Raw genomic sequence first — 17,615 nt, 5'->3', positions numbered from 1 at the left:
AAGGGATAAGTCTCATGGAAAATCTGACCTTTTGTACAAAGCAGTTAACATGGTCGGTATCACAAATTTGCTTAAATTTAAATAGGGACCTAGAAATTGTGCAACATCTTGAATATCGAATAGTCAAGATATTTCACATTTCCTTTTTTTGTTCTAGAATTTTCAAAATACTTATTTAAATTAAAATTTAAATAAACAACAGTTATGTACCTGCTGTCATTGACCCAGAAGTTTGGTAAGGTTTGGCAAACTAGAAGGGTCTGTATATTAAGCTGTAAAACGAGTCTGCAGCTGCTTAGTGTGTGTGAGTTGGTGTGTGTGGGTGGGTGTGAGTAATAAAAATAATGCAGAAGAAGGAAACCAGAGCCTTCAGGTGGACACTTGAGCTTGTGTCTCTGCTGTGTATATATACATAGATCCCAAGTGATGCTTTAATGCAGACAGGTCTGCTTTAGCCTGTGTCTTAACATGTCAAAAGCCTTTTGCAGAGAAAAAGATAAGAGAAATCAGTTTCCTGTGCAAACTCTCAGTGCAACTATGAATGGATTTCAGTGGAACCTCTTATAAGGTAGTGAAACTGGATCAGTATTTCCCTGCTTTTGTTCCTCCCAGGTGAAACATGAACCAAAGGACAAATGACATCACACCAAGATTGTCTTGTTGTTTTTTTTTATATAGAAAATTCGTGCAATACAGTGTTTCAGTTTATCACACATTTAGATAAACTGTTTTTTTTTTGTGTGTGGATATATCTATTCTCACTACATATTTAGAGTTGCTCACATGAATGCAGTCTGTTTGTAGTTTTTGCATTTTCATAGTGGTTTAAAAAAAAAACACCTCCAGTTGCATTAGAGTATGTGTGTGTGTCGATGGCTGTTTTGCGCTCTACGGCCTAATGTCTCATGTTGGCCCTATATAGATTGAGGTTGGCAGATCGTTTACATGTGTAGAATCTCTCATTGGAAGAAGCAGAAAGGTCAAGGGTCTAATGGGATCAGGTGCAGCACAGTGAAAGTTCATTGTGTGGGAGCCTGGCCATGGGGATGCTGGCAAAAAACACAAATCTGATCTGATTCAATCTGGACTTTATATGGACAGTGTCCAATATAGATATATATGTAGTTTCTCAAACTTCCCACAGTTTCTGCCCCTCAGATTAAATAAATGCCTCATCCTGGCCCCACCTGCTAGTGACTTCAAATATAGTTATGCATAATGACATTATACATTGGCATTAGTTTCCCACAATGTAACCTACCCATCATTTTTATCTTTGTTATTTTTTATTATTATTTTTTTTTTTACACACATCTCTTGGTCTCCTCAATCATGTAGAAAGCACAGTTTTGGATAGAAGATAGAAGTCACTTTACAATACACTGTCCTACAGGAACATCTATGGTGCTCTTTATACAAATATATATATATATATATATATATATATATATATATATATAATTTCTCCCTCTTGGTCCTAGTGAGGGATCTAGTAATCTGTTAATGCCCCGAAATAAAGATTACTGCTACTTTCACAGCTACTAATGATCATAACAAAAATAATGGTAGGATGGTAAATTCATTTAAAAAAATTTCATTTCAACAATCAGTCTGCAGTTTTTAGTCCATCAATTACTATTTCCTTCTGTCTGTAGAACTGGAAGACAATATTCAGAATAAACACTTAATATTATGTTATCAAAGGGTAAAAAAGAAATCAATTCTAAAAATAAATTAGATGCTTACTACAAAGTTGTTTTTATGCTAGTTATAATAATAATAATAATAATAATAATAATAATAATAATAATAATGTATTCTTTCTCACACATATTATAGACACTCATGCTTCTGTAGTATCCACTGTATCAGAATCACAGTTGATGTCTTGTAAATCATTTCCAACATAAAAAGATAGTCGTCACTGATTTTTTTCTCATAATAACAACAACAACAAACCCTCCAGGAATGCACTTGGACAACCACTTGCTTCAATTTCTATCAACATAGAAAAGGGTAAACTTCACAGTACAGTATCCAATGATCATACTTCACATTTTAAAAAATGTTATAAAACTAAATGTATGTTGTAGTTGTTATTATGAATCGTCACTGGATCAATTTTTGTCTGAAACTCATTTTCCATAAAGTGAAACAGAATATCATTTCAGACAGGGAGACAGAAGGAATCTATCATTTCTCCACCTTTTTCCTTTTCTTAACTTCATCTTCCACTATAAAGGATTTGCACTCTTTCTGTTCTAGTCTCTCCCTACACCGGGGTGGTTTTCCTGTTCAGCGTGTTGGAATTGCTCTCAGGCTTGGTCAGCCTGTCGAGTGTGCCCATCCCTCTCTCCCTCTCCACTGTAGAGGAGGAGAATGGCGGGGGTTGTGACGAGGGTGCCGAGTTTCCACTGGACGAATTCTGCACTCCTGCTGGATTGTGGGACTTGAGAGAGGGCAGTGTGCCGCTCATCATCATGGTTGCTCCTCCTCCGCCACTTTCTTTGGGAAAGCAGTTGTGCAACTGGTAGAATGTGGCACGATCCACTGTGCCATACAGAGGAGGCGCACCCAGAGCCCCCAGTGCACCCAGTTTGGAGTCTCGTGACAGGGTATAGAGCGAGATGTCACCTCCGGGTAGAGCTGAGTGTGAGCGGGAGTGTGAGTGTGGATTGGGCAGAGTGGAAACGGAGACAGGCCCCTGTGAGAGCAGTGCTGAGGGGGGCAGGCCAAAGCTTTTGCTCCCTGGTGGGCCAGCAGCAGCAGGTGAGGGGTCCCGCGAGCCTCTTGATGGTTCAGTAGAACGTGAGCTGGACCGTGAGGAACGGCGGCGGAAGCGGTAACTAGGCAGGCGCAGCACAGCATGCGTTGTGCTCTTGAAGATGTCGGTGCGTGAGCGGCAGCGCAGCTCCTTGTTCTTCTCAATGTAGATGTTTACGGCCAGCACCCCCACCATCTCAGCCAGGATGAACGAAAGGCCACCAAAATAGAAGGACCAGCCGTATGAGTATTGCCATTTTTTATCCTCATCCTTCTTTGGAGAGATGTCACCTAGCGCCGCCGAGATGTACACAATCACACCAATGATGTTGCTCAAACCTACAGGTGAAAGTTGTCAACACATAGGCTATTTAGAGCATTTCAGATGGGTTGCTTGCTTGCAGTTGCAAATAAACTATACAGGCAAACACTGTATAATCTAACCACTGAGAAGCTATGCACTGTCAAAGATTGCAGTAGTTCATGCAAGTACAAAAAAGTTACAGTTCCACAACAAATTAAAAGAAAAAACTGGTGGCTATTATGCTGTGTTGAATATTTCCACTTTCCCTTTAGAGGGAAATCACTCACACTCACTCACCGTTTCATCTATTTTAGGATGGAACAGGAAAAAGTGATATAAATTATATTTATATACCACACACCAACTCCATCTCAGCCAAAAATATAAAGGAATTATATTAAGAGAGTGCCTTTGTTATTCACTGGATTGGGGAGTCAGTACAAATTTTGGGCTCCAGTGACAGGTTAATGTTCTGGGCCCCTAATCCCAGACAGTTTTCATTCTCCTTGACAATTTTTATTCCCTAGGATCTAGGGCTGTATTATTGGCATTTGAACATGGATTGTCTCAGTCTTGGACATTAGTCTCACTTAATATAGTATTGGTCTCAACGAGGAGTTTGTAAAAATAACATTTATGTTGTTTTTTCCATATGCACAAAGTTTGTAATTCTTTCTTCTATAAAACATAGCCTAATCATTGGCGCAACGCACTAATGAAGCCAACTAGTTGAAGTAAATGCTTCACCTTGAAAATGATTTGATGGTTTTTGGTTTCAGTCTTGAATTGGTCTTGCTTTCATTTGGACTTGATCTTGACTTGGCCTCAACCCCCTTAAGTGTTGACTCAAGCCTGACTGCTCTAGGACTTGACAATGGCAGTCTTGAATACAGCCCTACTAGGATCTCTTTGGATATCTCTCTACTCTCTCATCTCTCTCTACTCAAGGCCTTCATCATCTCAACCTTTCAAACATTCAGTGGCCATTTTATCATGTTCACCCACCATATAGGTGACTTTGTAGGTATACAGTTACCAACACAACACAAGTCAATGGAAAAGGAACACTGCTGATCAGATGTCATTTAGATGATGTAGTTACTAGGTTTAATCCCACCAAAACAGCCAATTAGTATATATCCAAATTAAATGTTTCTAATATATTGTCACTTCAGCATATCTAGACATCCAATAGACCCAACAATGAGGAGATTTCCAAACCTGCAGCTACAAACAGAATGCCAGCTCCCAGTATGATATTCCTCTTGCTCTTGTAGAAGCGACTGGCGGCAATGCACACTCCTCCCATCAGTAACAAGATTGCACTAAGAATAGGGAAGATATTTGAAGCCCGAACCACTCCTACAGAGAGAGGGGCAGGGGGGAAGTCGAAGATTTAATTAGGTATTGAAAACGTTTGAAAACTTTTTCTATAGCAAGAGAACCTTAAAAATTATGAAAAAAAAAAAATCACAGGGTTGAGAGGGATATGAAAAAGAGCTTTAAGGTCAGTCCAAACAACGACAAACTGAATATAAAAAAATGTCTTCTTTATTCTGAGACATCTGTGTAATTACATCATGTCTCTACAATATGGGTTCATCTTTTTTCTGTGAAAAGCCTCAGGAGAGAAGCTGCTTTTCCTCCAGAGTCCAGAATCCCATCTGGGACCAGCTTTGCTAGCACAGCTAAAGGACATGACATGAATATCAATTGAATGCCAGCTAGGATGTGTGTGAAAGCATGCATGCATGAGTGTTTGTGTGTGCATCAGCTGTAATCAACAGCAACAGAGCTTCCCTGAAGTCATTTATCAGACTTTTCATTTCACAAAATATACAGGATTGTTATCTTTTAAGCATTTACAGGCATTTACTGTGATTTCTAAATAAATAAATTTGACAATACAATGCATATTCTCTGTTACAGCTCTTTTACATAATCCTCCTTAGCACCCTTCACCAGAGCTCACTGTATTACCACCAAGGAAGGGAAGGAAACTCTCTTACGTAAGACGTACTCTGCTCCATCGTGGTCGAAGTCGGCGTCTTCTGGGAAGTGGTTGATCTGAGAGCAAACCCCTCGTTTCACACCTACATGAAACAGTACAGGTGATCAACATGTTTCGGTTGCTCTACATATCTTAATTTGTTAACATGCCTAATTCTGTATCCCCTCTTTCAATTACACAATAGCACATATAGCTATTAGTGGAAGTGAAGGAGACCTGTATCAGTGTGCATGAAGTACACAGTGTTTATACACACATTCTCACCAAGACTTTTGGATATTCTAATATTGCTTATGTTTGACCTACACCTGATTAATAAATGTCTATACCAACCTAATTGGTATTTACTAAAGCAGTATTCATGTAAACATGAGATTATTACTAACCTAATAAGCTCAGTTATTGATCATAAAGCATATTATTCAGTAACTACAGTGAAACTAGAAGGAATGGCTTGGGGTTTTGAGAATGAGGAATGTAAGTCAAGGGTCTTGGGAGTTTAATGGTTTAACTGTGATTTTAATTTGGGTAATATTAATTTTCTATGACAGATGATTTTAACAGTTGGTCAGGCCAATTTAAACATAACATAAACAATATACAATGTAACATCAGTTAACACCTTTTTTAAAATTACACTTAACAATCCAACCTATATATCAACAGCTATTTTCTACTTGCATAGTACTATAAAATTAACCCAAAGCAATAACGTTTTATGGCTGCTATTACCAATTCCAACAGCAGCCTGCACAATGACTCCCCTGCTCTTAGCCAATGATGGTAATTACATGATGAGCTAAATCAGGCACTTTACAGCAGGGAAAATGCTTACAAGCAAAAATGAGAAATTCTACTTGAATCAGATAATCAGGAAATACAAACCGACAGGTAAATTAACAGTCTATCTTCATAGATAAAATATGAGCTGGGTGATAGATAAACAGATAACATAAAATATCCATGTCCCTAAAATAAATTCATAAATTCATTGGCATCTATCCATGATTCATTTGGCTAGTATGAAATATAAACTAAACAACTAAACCCACTACCTACAATCTCAGTTGGTGAAATTGAACACAGAGCTTTGGATTACAGACACACAGGACTCTGCACAGCACTCATCCACAAATATATACACATGCACATAGAGTGGAGCCCTGGAGTCATGCAGGCAGTTGGATAGCTACCCGCTCCAATGCTGAGGGCCTACTGCTGACACACAGACTGACGTGATATGATGGCACCATGACTTGTGGTGATGAATGGAGTGAAAATGTGATGGAGAGATGAAACACAGACGGAGGGAGGTATGGACAGGTGTGAGGGAAGGTCTTGGGTTCGATTCACCGCTCTGTCTTTTTTAAATTTCCTCATGGACATTAGTCTGTAGAAAGAAATGGGAGGCACAAAAAGGAAAAGAGTCAACACAGCCCATGGATGAGAAACTGGGCTCTCCAGTTTGGTTCTTGCTTACAGATCCTGCCGCTCTCTGGAGACAGGATGGCTCTATGGCTGATCCATAGTGACACTTCTGTCCAAAGCACCAGTCATTTATTGGAAATAAGATCTTGACTGTGTTCCTGACCTTGCACTCAGTCCTTTGGGAGCCTTGAGCTATAAGCTTAAACACATGAAAGCAGCTCATTGACTCATGCACTCCAATCTCAAGTCCTAGTGTTAATGGAAATAACACAGGACAATGTTATTATGTTTTTTTCTGAAATATCTAAGTTATATGTCTTGTATGTATCCCCGTACTTCACTGTCCTTAGACAGAAAGTGTAAGCATAAGATTTGGCATTCATTATGCAGATTCAAAATGGGTCCTCCTTCCACTTCACCTAATCTCAGAGGCACTGCTACTGCTTAGCATCCATCTTGCCTCCAAACCCTGGGGACATAGAGGATTACTTGACCTCTAAACTGTTCCAACCATGCAAAACAGCATCTACTGAGAGAACAGAAGACTAAGAAAGAAGGACATGGCGAAAATCGCAGAGATAGAGAGAAACACAAATGTGCTGCACAGAATTGAGGGATAGAGATTGGAGAAGTGATGAAAGCAAAAGAGAGAACTAGAGAGAGAAAGAGAGAGAAAGATAGAGGTGCAGCAGCAAAGTGAAAGCTTATCTTTAATTGAATGCTTTGTTGTGATGGAGCTTATCCATAAGGCTAAATTAGCAGTGCACAATAGCTGGGTACAGACTGAAAGGAGAGTAAATGTGATGGTGGGATGAGTGAGAACATTTTCTGTTAAAACAACTCGGCAGTCCGTGACTGCCATCCTTTTTAGCCTGGTTTTTCAGATAAAACCCAAACAGTATTTTAATTAGGATTTCACTTGCTTTTCCTCTTTCTGTCCATATTAGAGTCTAAACATACAGGTTTCATACAGGTCCATGGATGCTGTCTAACTTGTACAAATACTGTACACTAGATTATCTCATATAAATAGAAACCAAAATGTTGCAATTCAGTCTTGTTTAATTCTGTAAAGAATCTGTAATGCCCTACTGTGATGGCTTTACAAAAGATAAATAACATATAATTTGGTGTCTCTGGTTTGAAAAATATTGCAATATGAATAAAATCTCAAGTTATGTCTTTTTAATTATCTATTTTTTCCCCAAGTTTTGAAATCACTCACTGGTACTTCACTCAACTGCAACAAAAACTCTGCCCTCTGTAACCTTTGAAATACTTCTGACCATATTCCAAAAATCTCTGGCTAAACTGACATAACCACTGAAACCCCTCCAAAGACCACATAAAGGCCACATATCCCACAGACAGAAGAGCCCCTGACCCTCAAGGCAGCAGATCCTCCAAAGGCCCGAGTGTGTGAGGGCTCCAGGGTCTTTCTTGTCCTTGTTGTGTGGGTCATCCTGCGTCACATTGGCTGTGCTGTTGCAGATCAGAGCACGAGAGTAGAGCCAGTAATCTGTCCCAATTGCCACCGTCATCAGGCCAAAGGAGGCGAATGCCCCCACGATGGTGAGAAGGATCTGGATCCCCTTCTCACACACCATGCCTGTAGTGGACACATGGAAAAGTCCAGAGAAAGGATGGAGGTAGGGAAGACAGCGGGGAGATAGGAGAGACGGAAAAAACAAGAAGGGGGAAATATTGGAAAATATTTCATACTTGCACATAAAGGAGATAACAGGTAGTAGTTTCCATGGCATAGCTCTATACACAGTTCTAAACAGAAATATTAATAAACAAAGATGAACAATGAGCCAGTAGAATTTACCAATATAATATTAGTTGCAGCAATAGCAACCATTTTAGGTAGTGGACGTTGACAATTTAGGAGATGATTGCTAATTACATATGTAACTGTTGTTCTATGAACACTGGATATCCAGGGGTGGTGAGAATCACTGGGATAGCTTCTTGTGTGCGGGCATACACATGCTGAGGCCTTCCAGCATTCACAAATAACAATGTTTTTAATATATACTGTTGTCATTCTTTCTCTGGAAACTTTTCTGTGAGTTCCCACTGGATCAGTGGTGGTTCTGAATGACAGGAAACCTTAGCAGTCATCCAGTATTCATAGAACCGCACATGTATAATTCTAATTCTGTTTCACCAGGGGTGGTGCGAATCACCTAGATAACCTATACCTAATGTCAGGAGAAACCAACCCACTTTGGAACTGACTAGAAACGTGTTTGAAAATTATTGCTGTATTCAGACCATGTTATGAGGGGCGATGTTAACCTTTTAGAACCAGGAGAAGGTGAAAGGTGACACCCAGGTAGCAGCCAAACAGACTTCTTATAATGCTCATCAGAAGAAGATGCATATTGCAGTAGGAACTGGGTATCCTGCTCACCTATAGGCCATGATGATGTCAATTTTTCTGTGTTTAGACAGGGGACCTCCGAGGGTCTTTCCTCTGTGACAGATGAACAGTTGATCTTTTGATTGAATTGCTGCCATCTGGTCCCAATAGTACTCTAGAGAAACCTATTTCAATTTTGCATCCTGTTCAATACCATTGTGCAGTCAAATTTGGTAAGTTGATTTGAAGAGCACATGAAGAGCTTTTGTGCAAGGTGAAGAGCAGCATCCGATCATGTGCCTCCCTGGTGATTGATTTATTTGACTGTCTTGACTGGAAAAACTTGTGGTAATGTTTCTGGACTAGTGAGAAAAACTTGAGGACCAGATAGACTGCCCTCAATTCCAGCTTTTTTTTTTTTTTCCCATTTTCTCCCCAACTTGGTTACCTGCAAATTCCTACCCACCCAACCAACTCTCCTCTATCAAAATTGCTTCCTTGGTTCCTGGCCACCAATAGTGTAGCATCATGGGATTTGAAGTTGCAACAATGGTCGATGTGTCCTGATCTCACACTGGGCTCCACATGCCCCCTAGCCAGTGAGGAAGGCATCCATGGTGAATACCTCTATTCTGTGGGGCACAGTTCCCAAGTGGAACCATTTTTGTGAGAAAACCCATGCATCTATAGTGAGCTAGACCTCATGCCCCTCTTGCTGAGAAGAGGATGCATCTCTTTCTGTGGGCCTAGCCACAGGGGTCTAGCTGCAGCCTGATAACCCAATTCTGAAAGTCTCTTCCAGAAAGCCCAAGAGAACTACCACTGCAGCTGTGATCAGAGATCCTAGCATCAACAGGAGCCAGTACTGTACATATGAAACTGCCTGATTGCCAAGTAATATCTGCCACATATTAAGTGACAGGGTGGCTAGCTTTCTCAATGAATCTAACTTCACACTGATGAATTATGTGGCCTGTTTTTTTGTAGGCTTTTCTGAATTTACCATGCGCAGTAATATGTGCGAGTAGTCCCGGATTGCCTATTCATTGGTGGGGGCACATAGGAGCCAGTTGTCCAAATATGGCAGTATCCTGATGCCTCTGGCCATCAGAGGCAACAGGGCCATCTGCATAAATCTCAAGATCACCTTTGGCTCCAGGGTGAGGAATGCCTTTTCTTTTTGGATGGCAGATCTCAAAAAGCATCTGTGTTCTGGGATGATGGTGGCATATGCAATGTGCGGATCCACTGATTTGAGCTGATGTCTTATGGTATTATGGCATGAATAATTGACAGCCTTACCATGCAAAAAAGGAGGGTCTTTAGGAACCAGTTCAGCCCTCTCAAATCTACACTCAGATGATCAATATCATCAGTCTTCTGAATCTCAGTGAGAAAGTACATTGAGTTCTGAACCTTGGGGTTTACTTTTTTGATCATGCCTCTGTCCAACAGGGAAGAAACTTTTTGCATCAGAGCAACAATCTTGAGAGGAAAGCAACCTGATGGGGAAAATTAGGGTTAACATTGGTTGTTGTGTTAGCAATCCAGCTAACGCAGCAGTCTACCTATGAGCAGCACTCAAACATGGTAGTGGTGCTTAGCCACATGCTCACTAGTTGACTAGATGATAGGGCATGTGAAAAACTCTGAGTGGAGACACCATGATTAGACTACCCACTGAGGAAAATGAAGGCACATAGAGACCCAACTCCAGCCCCAGTACTGTGCATTGACGAATCTGGCTAAAGTAGGAGGCAACTGTGCAAACACTGCACAGTACAGTGTGTGAGGCCCACTTGACCTTAGCCACAGGCACACTAGTCAGTAGACTGCAAAGACTGTGAAACTAAGCCAGTAGCACAGAGGGAGACCCAGCAGGGAAAGGAACTGCAGTCTGTGTATATGTGTTAGCGGAGTCCAGCTAACTTTGCAAGCTCAGCGGTGAACTCAACCACATTAGAAAGCACACTGAAAATCTCAGTGGCAAGGGACTTCAGCCCAGTGAGAGACTGAGTGGTGAGTAGAGCAGTTTGAATAGATAGGTTATGGACAGTGTGGTGAGTGATAGCTAGGCTAGTAAGCTAATAAGGGAATCCCAATAAAAGCTAGCAGACATGGAGTTCCTATCAGACTCCAAAAAAGTATGAAAATTACACTCATTCAAGGAGAAAAAATTATTGAAGTTAGGAGTCTTTCACCAGTTTTGGAGGTCAGGCAATATCACAATATCAATGATATTGATATTGTGGTTCCATCCACATATGTACAAGGTGAGAAAAAGAAGAAAGGGAAGATAGCTGTATGACAGCTGTATTTGTTTATTTATATACTGGGTCACAAGTCACTTAGTGACTTTGTTGGTAGGTCTCGGTATGCATGCACATGTGCACAACAAGATATCCTGGTGTTTTTTTTTTTTTTTACTGGTAGTTAGGAGTAGTGAAATAGAACTACTAAGCACTGACATGGGAAGCCAATGTACTGTAAGCCAAGTGAAAGACAATGCAAGTCTAAGAAGAGATAAAAACCAGCTTAAAAACATAACAGAAAGTCATCAGCGTAGAAATCCCAAGACAGTTATTTTTAACTCACACTAAAGAACAGTAAAGACAGTAAATAAGTATTACATAAAATCACATAGTTATAAGTGTAATTATCAACCTTAAGGATATTACAAAATTGAAAAACATATATCCTGAGAGTATTACTCAAGCACTACTTAATTTCAATAAACTGATTTGGCCATCCAAATATCAAGTTAAGGAACCGCATAGCATAAGTCTGCATATAAATAATTTCACATATCTATTGAAATTTATTTTGAACTTAAGTTGCTCACTCTAAACAAATCCTGAAGCTATATTGTCAGCCAATAATTACTAATAAGCAATAAATAGGAGTGTGTGGCTCATTACAATCAAATCCACCTCCATATCAGGGTGAAATGTTGTGGTTACGACAAATATTCATACAGTGGCACTGAAAGCGACACAGCTGCTTGCTAGAAGTTAACATTTTGGCTAAACTTAAATGAAGCTACAGAAAACATGTTACATGGGAGCAGCACATGAAGCATATAAATATATAAATAACATACAATTTTATATAATTATGTGTATAATCTACTAATAAATAGATATTTGTTGATAATAAGCAAGTAAATTTGTGTTTACATCTTCAAGCTTACCTGACGGCAAGTTTCTATCCTTCGACTCAATTTTGAAATCTTTCTTTGCCCTGCTAGATGAGAATCTGCTGTCCCCTTGGTCCGGGCAGCGTCCATCGACTGTCCTCGCGCACTTCGCCTCTCCTCCTTGTACTTGTTTCTTTCCCCTTGATTTCTCTACTTCTTCTTTTTTTTTGTTTTTGCTTAAGGCTGGTTGCTGGTACTGCTGTAAATTCTCTTATTTGTTCAAATTACTTGTCATGGTCTGAAAATAAAGGGGAAAAAGAGAAAATTATATATGGAGGAAAAGAGCATGACAGTAGTTTTATAAAAGTGTTAATTTATTATTTTTTTTAATCTAAATGGAGATACAGTGTCCTCTGATATTCTTTTTTTTCCTATACACTGAAAGCATTTGGGTGTCAGGCGAATGAGACGGCAACAGTTGCAGTGGATGCTTTTAATAAAGACTGGCAACCACAAACAATTCCAAAGTGCAATATCAAACACAGAATCCAGAATTACAAAGGGTCAGCCGATGTACAAACAAGTATTCAGAGGACGAGACTTTGATCAGGAAACGAGAAACCAAATGAGGGTCAAAACCAGAATGAGCAAACATGAAATCAAGGCTTGGTACGCCAGATCCATGAACAGAGCTGAACAAATACTTTGCAAAGTGTCATAAGCGTGCTTATGTAGTGTGGTGGTGATTGAGTCCAGGTGTGTGCAATCAGTAACTGGGTGAACTGGGAGTTGGAGTCCATGGTAGCCATGTTTGTAGCTGGAGGTGCACTCTGGGAAATGGGGCCATACACAGAATTTGGCATTTACATGACATTTTATTTGAGAACAAAAGATGAATATGAGACAATTTCATTCCCTGATATGCACATCTAGGTGTGTTAAACAACATAGAACATGGCACCTTTTGTTTGAACCCACTCATTTTTCAAGTGATCAATAATATTGAAACATGTGATGACAGGTGTTTCTTGTTGCCCAGGTGTGCCCTGTTGGATTGATTGTTTAAAGAAAGAATGACTCTGAATGTCTACTCTTGGTTTGAGCCCTGAGCTTCACCTCTGAAGACTGCATTTCTTGTTAAAAAGGATAAACCAACATGAAGAGCTCAGAGCAGGTTATGTGACAAAGGCAAGCCATTTTGAAGCTGAGAAAAGAGGTAAAATCAATCAGACCCATTGCACAAGCATTGGGCATAGCCAATACAACAATTTGGAAGAAGAAAGAAACCACTGGTGTACTAACAACCAGACATCGGTCAGGTCAGCCGAAGAAAACAACTGCAGTTGGTGACATAAACATTGTGAGAGCTGTGAAGAAAAACCCAAACAATGGTCAGTGACATCACCAGCAACCTCCACAGGGCAGAGGTGAAGGTATCACAATCCACCTTTTGAAGAAGACTTCAAGAGTAGAAATATAGAAGTCATACCACTAGATGCAAACCACTCATCAGCAGTAAGAATCAGAAGGCCAGATTGGAATTCACAAAGAAATACAGAGATGAGCCACAAAAGCTGTGGAACCAAGATTAACCTCTACCAAAGTGACGGAAAGGCCAAAGTGTGGTGAAAGGAAGGATCTGCTCATGATCCAAAACATACATGCTCTTCTGTCAAGCACAATAGAGGTAGTATCATGGCTTGGTCTTGCATGGCTGCTCTCTAATATTTATTGATGATGTAACTAATGATGGTAGCAGCAGAATGAATTCAGATGTCTACAGAAACATTCTGTCTGCCAATTTACAGAGAAATGGATCTAATCGGGAGGAACCTCATCATGCAGCAAGACAATGAGCCAAAAAAACACACTGCCAACACAACAAAGGACTTCATCAGTGGAAAAAACTTAAGGCTTTAGACTGGCCAAGTCAATCACCAGAGCAATTGAGCAGCAACTGAAGGGAGACACCCCAAAACAAAGAACAGCTGAAAGACTGAAAGAAGCTGAGGTACAGGCCTAGAAAAGCGTCACAAAAGAATAAAACAGTTTGGTGAAATCAGTGTGTCACCAACTTGATGCAGTTAATGCAAGCAAGGGATATGCAATCAAATAAGTGTTAATTATGTTATTTTATTTATTTATTTATTATTTTTTTAAAATATAAACACAGTCTGTTCCAATACTTTTGCTCACCTAAAAAGTGGGTGGTCTGATACCAAAGGTGTCATGTTCTAAGTGTTCTAACACATCTCTATGTATATAGCAGGAAATGAAAGGTGAAATTCTAATCTATCATCTCATATTCATCTTTTGATCTCAAACCCAAATGTCTTCAGTGCATAGGACAAATAATAGAATTGGCCTTGCTGTTGAGGGGACTGTATATAGACGTGTTCATTACATGTGTGTGTGTGTGTGTGTGTGTGTGTGAGAGAGAGAGAGAGAGAGAGAGAGAGGTTGCAGCACATTTCTAATATAGGCTAATCAACCTGTATTAGAAACACACACAATCTGAAAAAAAAAAATAAAAATAAAAAAAACACACAAAGCCCAAGGACATTTAATGACATAGTGTACATAACCTAGCAAACTTAATTTGGCAGATATAATGCAAATCAGTTCTTGGTTGTTAATAATTCATAATGCAATATGGCACATCCATTAAATAGGTTACACCCTATCTGCATTGTAAGCCTCTGCACCAAATCTCTGCACTGGCTCTCTTCCTTCTACAACAGCATATACAAAAAAAAAAAAAAAAATCTGTAAATTATTTTATGTTTCGCCATTTATACAGACTGAGGTTCTTTTTGTGTCATTATTGCTGCATACTTTTGAATATCCTATACTTAGATATTGGAATGCATACTTAAGTGAACAATTTTGTTTTGCATGACTAATGAGACTAACACTAAAAAAATGTATATTTTCATTTTGGTCAAAATCGAAGATATAGAATAGGAGAGACAGTGGCCCTTATTCACCAAAGCTGTGTATGATCAAATTTGTTCAGTTTCATCTTTGGGGGATCTTTACAATCAAACGTATGTCTGGTTGGAGTGCGTGTAAATTTGAGCCTAACATTTTAACACGCTGAAAAAAGCTTGATTTTCTATTCAACAATTAAAATCTATTATAGCAATTATAATTATAGCAGCCTTTATAGTAAAGCAGTAAAACTAATTACATTTAAAATAGCAAATAACACTGATAATCATAATTACTAATGCAGTGTTAGCATGCAATTTGTAAATGTGAAGCAGAAGTGAATCTTTTATTAGTTCATTAGTACTTCAGTTGCGTAATAGTCACATTTGTATACGAGAGGCACCACAAGGTGCTGGATCAGAAGCTTTGGTAGGGAAACCACAAGCTCGGGCTATTTAAAAACGCTTGGATTTTAGCACACACTTTCTGGGGTTATGCCATAATTTCATATCAACAATAAAAGTAACCAGATACAATTTGTCTGTTTTTCATTGTTTGATTAATTGTGTTTGGAATAAGAACTTATTTGACATCCTCTGTTATATTTTTTTAAAACATATTTATTCTAGCACCCCCTTCATCATGACCATTTGTGACTTTCTACAAGATTCAGCATTCCATAGCTCCAGCACTTTGAAGCACTCATTCTACAGAATGTTAATGATGAGAAGATGACTATATTTCAAACCTCAAAGATAGTTTCATGTTTTTTTTTACCCATCTTTAAAATCTGGGGCATCAAATAAATGACGGAACAAAGAAAGTAAGGAATATATGTAATACAATTAATTTCACTAAAAATAAAGGATGGCAAAAATAAACCCCTTGAACTGTTCTTTCCTCCATTGAAATTGTATTCAAATTATTTGCAGATATTCATGTCAACCTGTAATACCTCTAGCCCACTGAATATTTTCTTTTTCCTAACTGTTTTTCTAAATGTTGGGTCAGTGTTGCAAAACTGGGGCATGTTTAATGTAAATTAAATGAGGGTAAATTTGGGCATACCATATGCATATTACCTGTAAATAAGGAACCAGTGGGCGGGAGCTTGTTTCCACGCAGCTGAGGCTGATTCATTAGTTGCAATAAAAATCACTGCTTTTTTCAATGTTGTACAAAAATCGAATAAAACTCATTCTTATATCATTCCATGCACTCAATTTTACTCAGCTTTGATGAATAGGGGCCAATTTCTTCTAATGTCACATGCTTTACTTCTAGTATGGCTTGAAAACAGTAATGGTGCAGGAAGAACAATGCAGACTGTGGCTCTAAAAGAACATGTACCAAAAATAAAAATAAATGCACTGTTCATTAGGCAGCCAGCAAAGGGTAAAATCAGTCCCTGAAGCTATTATCAGCAGAAGGAAAGAACTCAGATGATTTAGACATTGTGTTCACTGAAACTCTGCAATCTGTCATGAAATCTAAATACAAAGACCTTAAAAATGAGGACGTTCACTGTCTAGCACCGTGCAGCCATGCGTCTCTGAATGTACATATTTTATCCAGAGCAGACAGTATGCTTTGATAAGCTGAAGCGAGTTTGGTTTCAGCTGACCATAAACAGAGGTGATAATAGGATCTGGTACTGAAAACCGCAATGATGCCTGATCCAATCAATTAGAACAAGTTGTGCTCAGTGCCAGTGTGTTTCCACCTTTATAGCCAAGTTGCTTCACAGGGCTCAGGGTTGGACTAAACAGAGTGAATCAAATGAACAGTTATGGACAGATGGTAAACAGAGGATATTCTTTGTTACAAGATGAAATAATATCCATGCACGCAGTCTACTAAATAAGGAACTATGTTGGAAAAACAAATCTATAAATTATAGGGATGTAACCAAATATGAATACATTATCCGGAACGAACAAATAATGTGAAACAGATATGAATAAGAGGTGCTCTTTTTTTTTTTTTAAAGAAAGCTTGCCAGAAAGGTTCACAGGGCATCTTTTTACTTTTTGCACATGAGCGAGTGGTCAGATATGAAGCTCACAGGACAAAGAAAGACCATGTTAATTACCAGATGTGTGGCGCTGTGTGATGCATTTACAGCTTTCATTTGTGCATCCTTAGTAACTGTCAGTGTGGTTTAAATACGGCTATGGATTTGTTTATTTTTTGGAAATAGAATAACAGCTAAATTTGTTAGAAAATACTGTGGCCACCAGCAAACAAATATATGTCCCTAGTTGAGACAAATTATTAACCTGAGTGATATAGCGGAGGTTGAGGAACTGTCAGAACCAGAATTCACAGACCATGCTGACAGTGCTGACATTACCACTGTTTTTTTGGGTCTTTTTTTTTTTTCATGTGTTTCGAAGTGTTTTCAGATGCATAGTGGTAAAGGTCATATTTAATTAAAAAAAAAAAAACACTCTGTTTTAGGCCATGCCCAGTTGGGGTGTAAATCTAAATACAGATACAGATATGAATGTACATTTTCACACAATGTACATTTTCTTAAACCATTACAGGCAAGACACTTAATACTTAACTACTTAGCTACACGTGCTTCTCCTGAGTTACCAGTGATCCTGACTCCTTCTGCTCTCCGGACCTGCCTGATCCATCCTGATGCCCTACTTCTGTTTGGAGTTTT

General features: G+C 39.0%; 1 protein-coding gene across 1 annotated transcript in view; it reads right to left on the bottom strand.

Annotated features, from left to right (window-relative positions):
* Positions 1-367: 367 nt before the first annotated feature.
* cacng8b (calcium channel, voltage-dependent, gamma subunit 8b) overlaps positions 368-17,615 on the bottom strand; it is a 31,672-nt gene continuing 14,424 nt past the window's right edge. The window contains exons 2-6 of the mRNA XM_026940247.3: positions 12,065-12,308; positions 7,891-8,115; positions 5,077-5,160; positions 4,289-4,429; positions 368-3,102 (exon numbers count right to left, since the gene is read on the bottom strand). Coding sequence (XP_026796048.1) covers positions 2,273-3,102; positions 4,289-4,429; positions 5,077-5,160; positions 7,891-8,113 — 1,278 coding nt within the window. The 5' untranslated portion in view covers positions 8,114-8,115; positions 12,065-12,308 and the 3' untranslated portion in view covers positions 368-2,272. The remainder of the gene's footprint in view (positions 3,103-4,288; positions 4,430-5,076; positions 5,161-7,890; positions 8,116-12,064; positions 12,309-17,615) is intronic.

Source organism: Pangasianodon hypophthalmus, chromosome 1 (genome assembly GCF_027358585.1).
Source record: "Pangasianodon hypophthalmus isolate fPanHyp1 chromosome 1, fPanHyp1.pri, whole genome shotgun sequence".
Taxonomy (NCBI): domain Eukaryota; kingdom Metazoa; phylum Chordata; class Actinopteri; order Siluriformes; family Pangasiidae; genus Pangasianodon; species Pangasianodon hypophthalmus.
The sequence above is the reverse complement of the archived record's forward strand: the minus strand, read 5'-3'. Positions and strand labels throughout refer to the sequence as shown.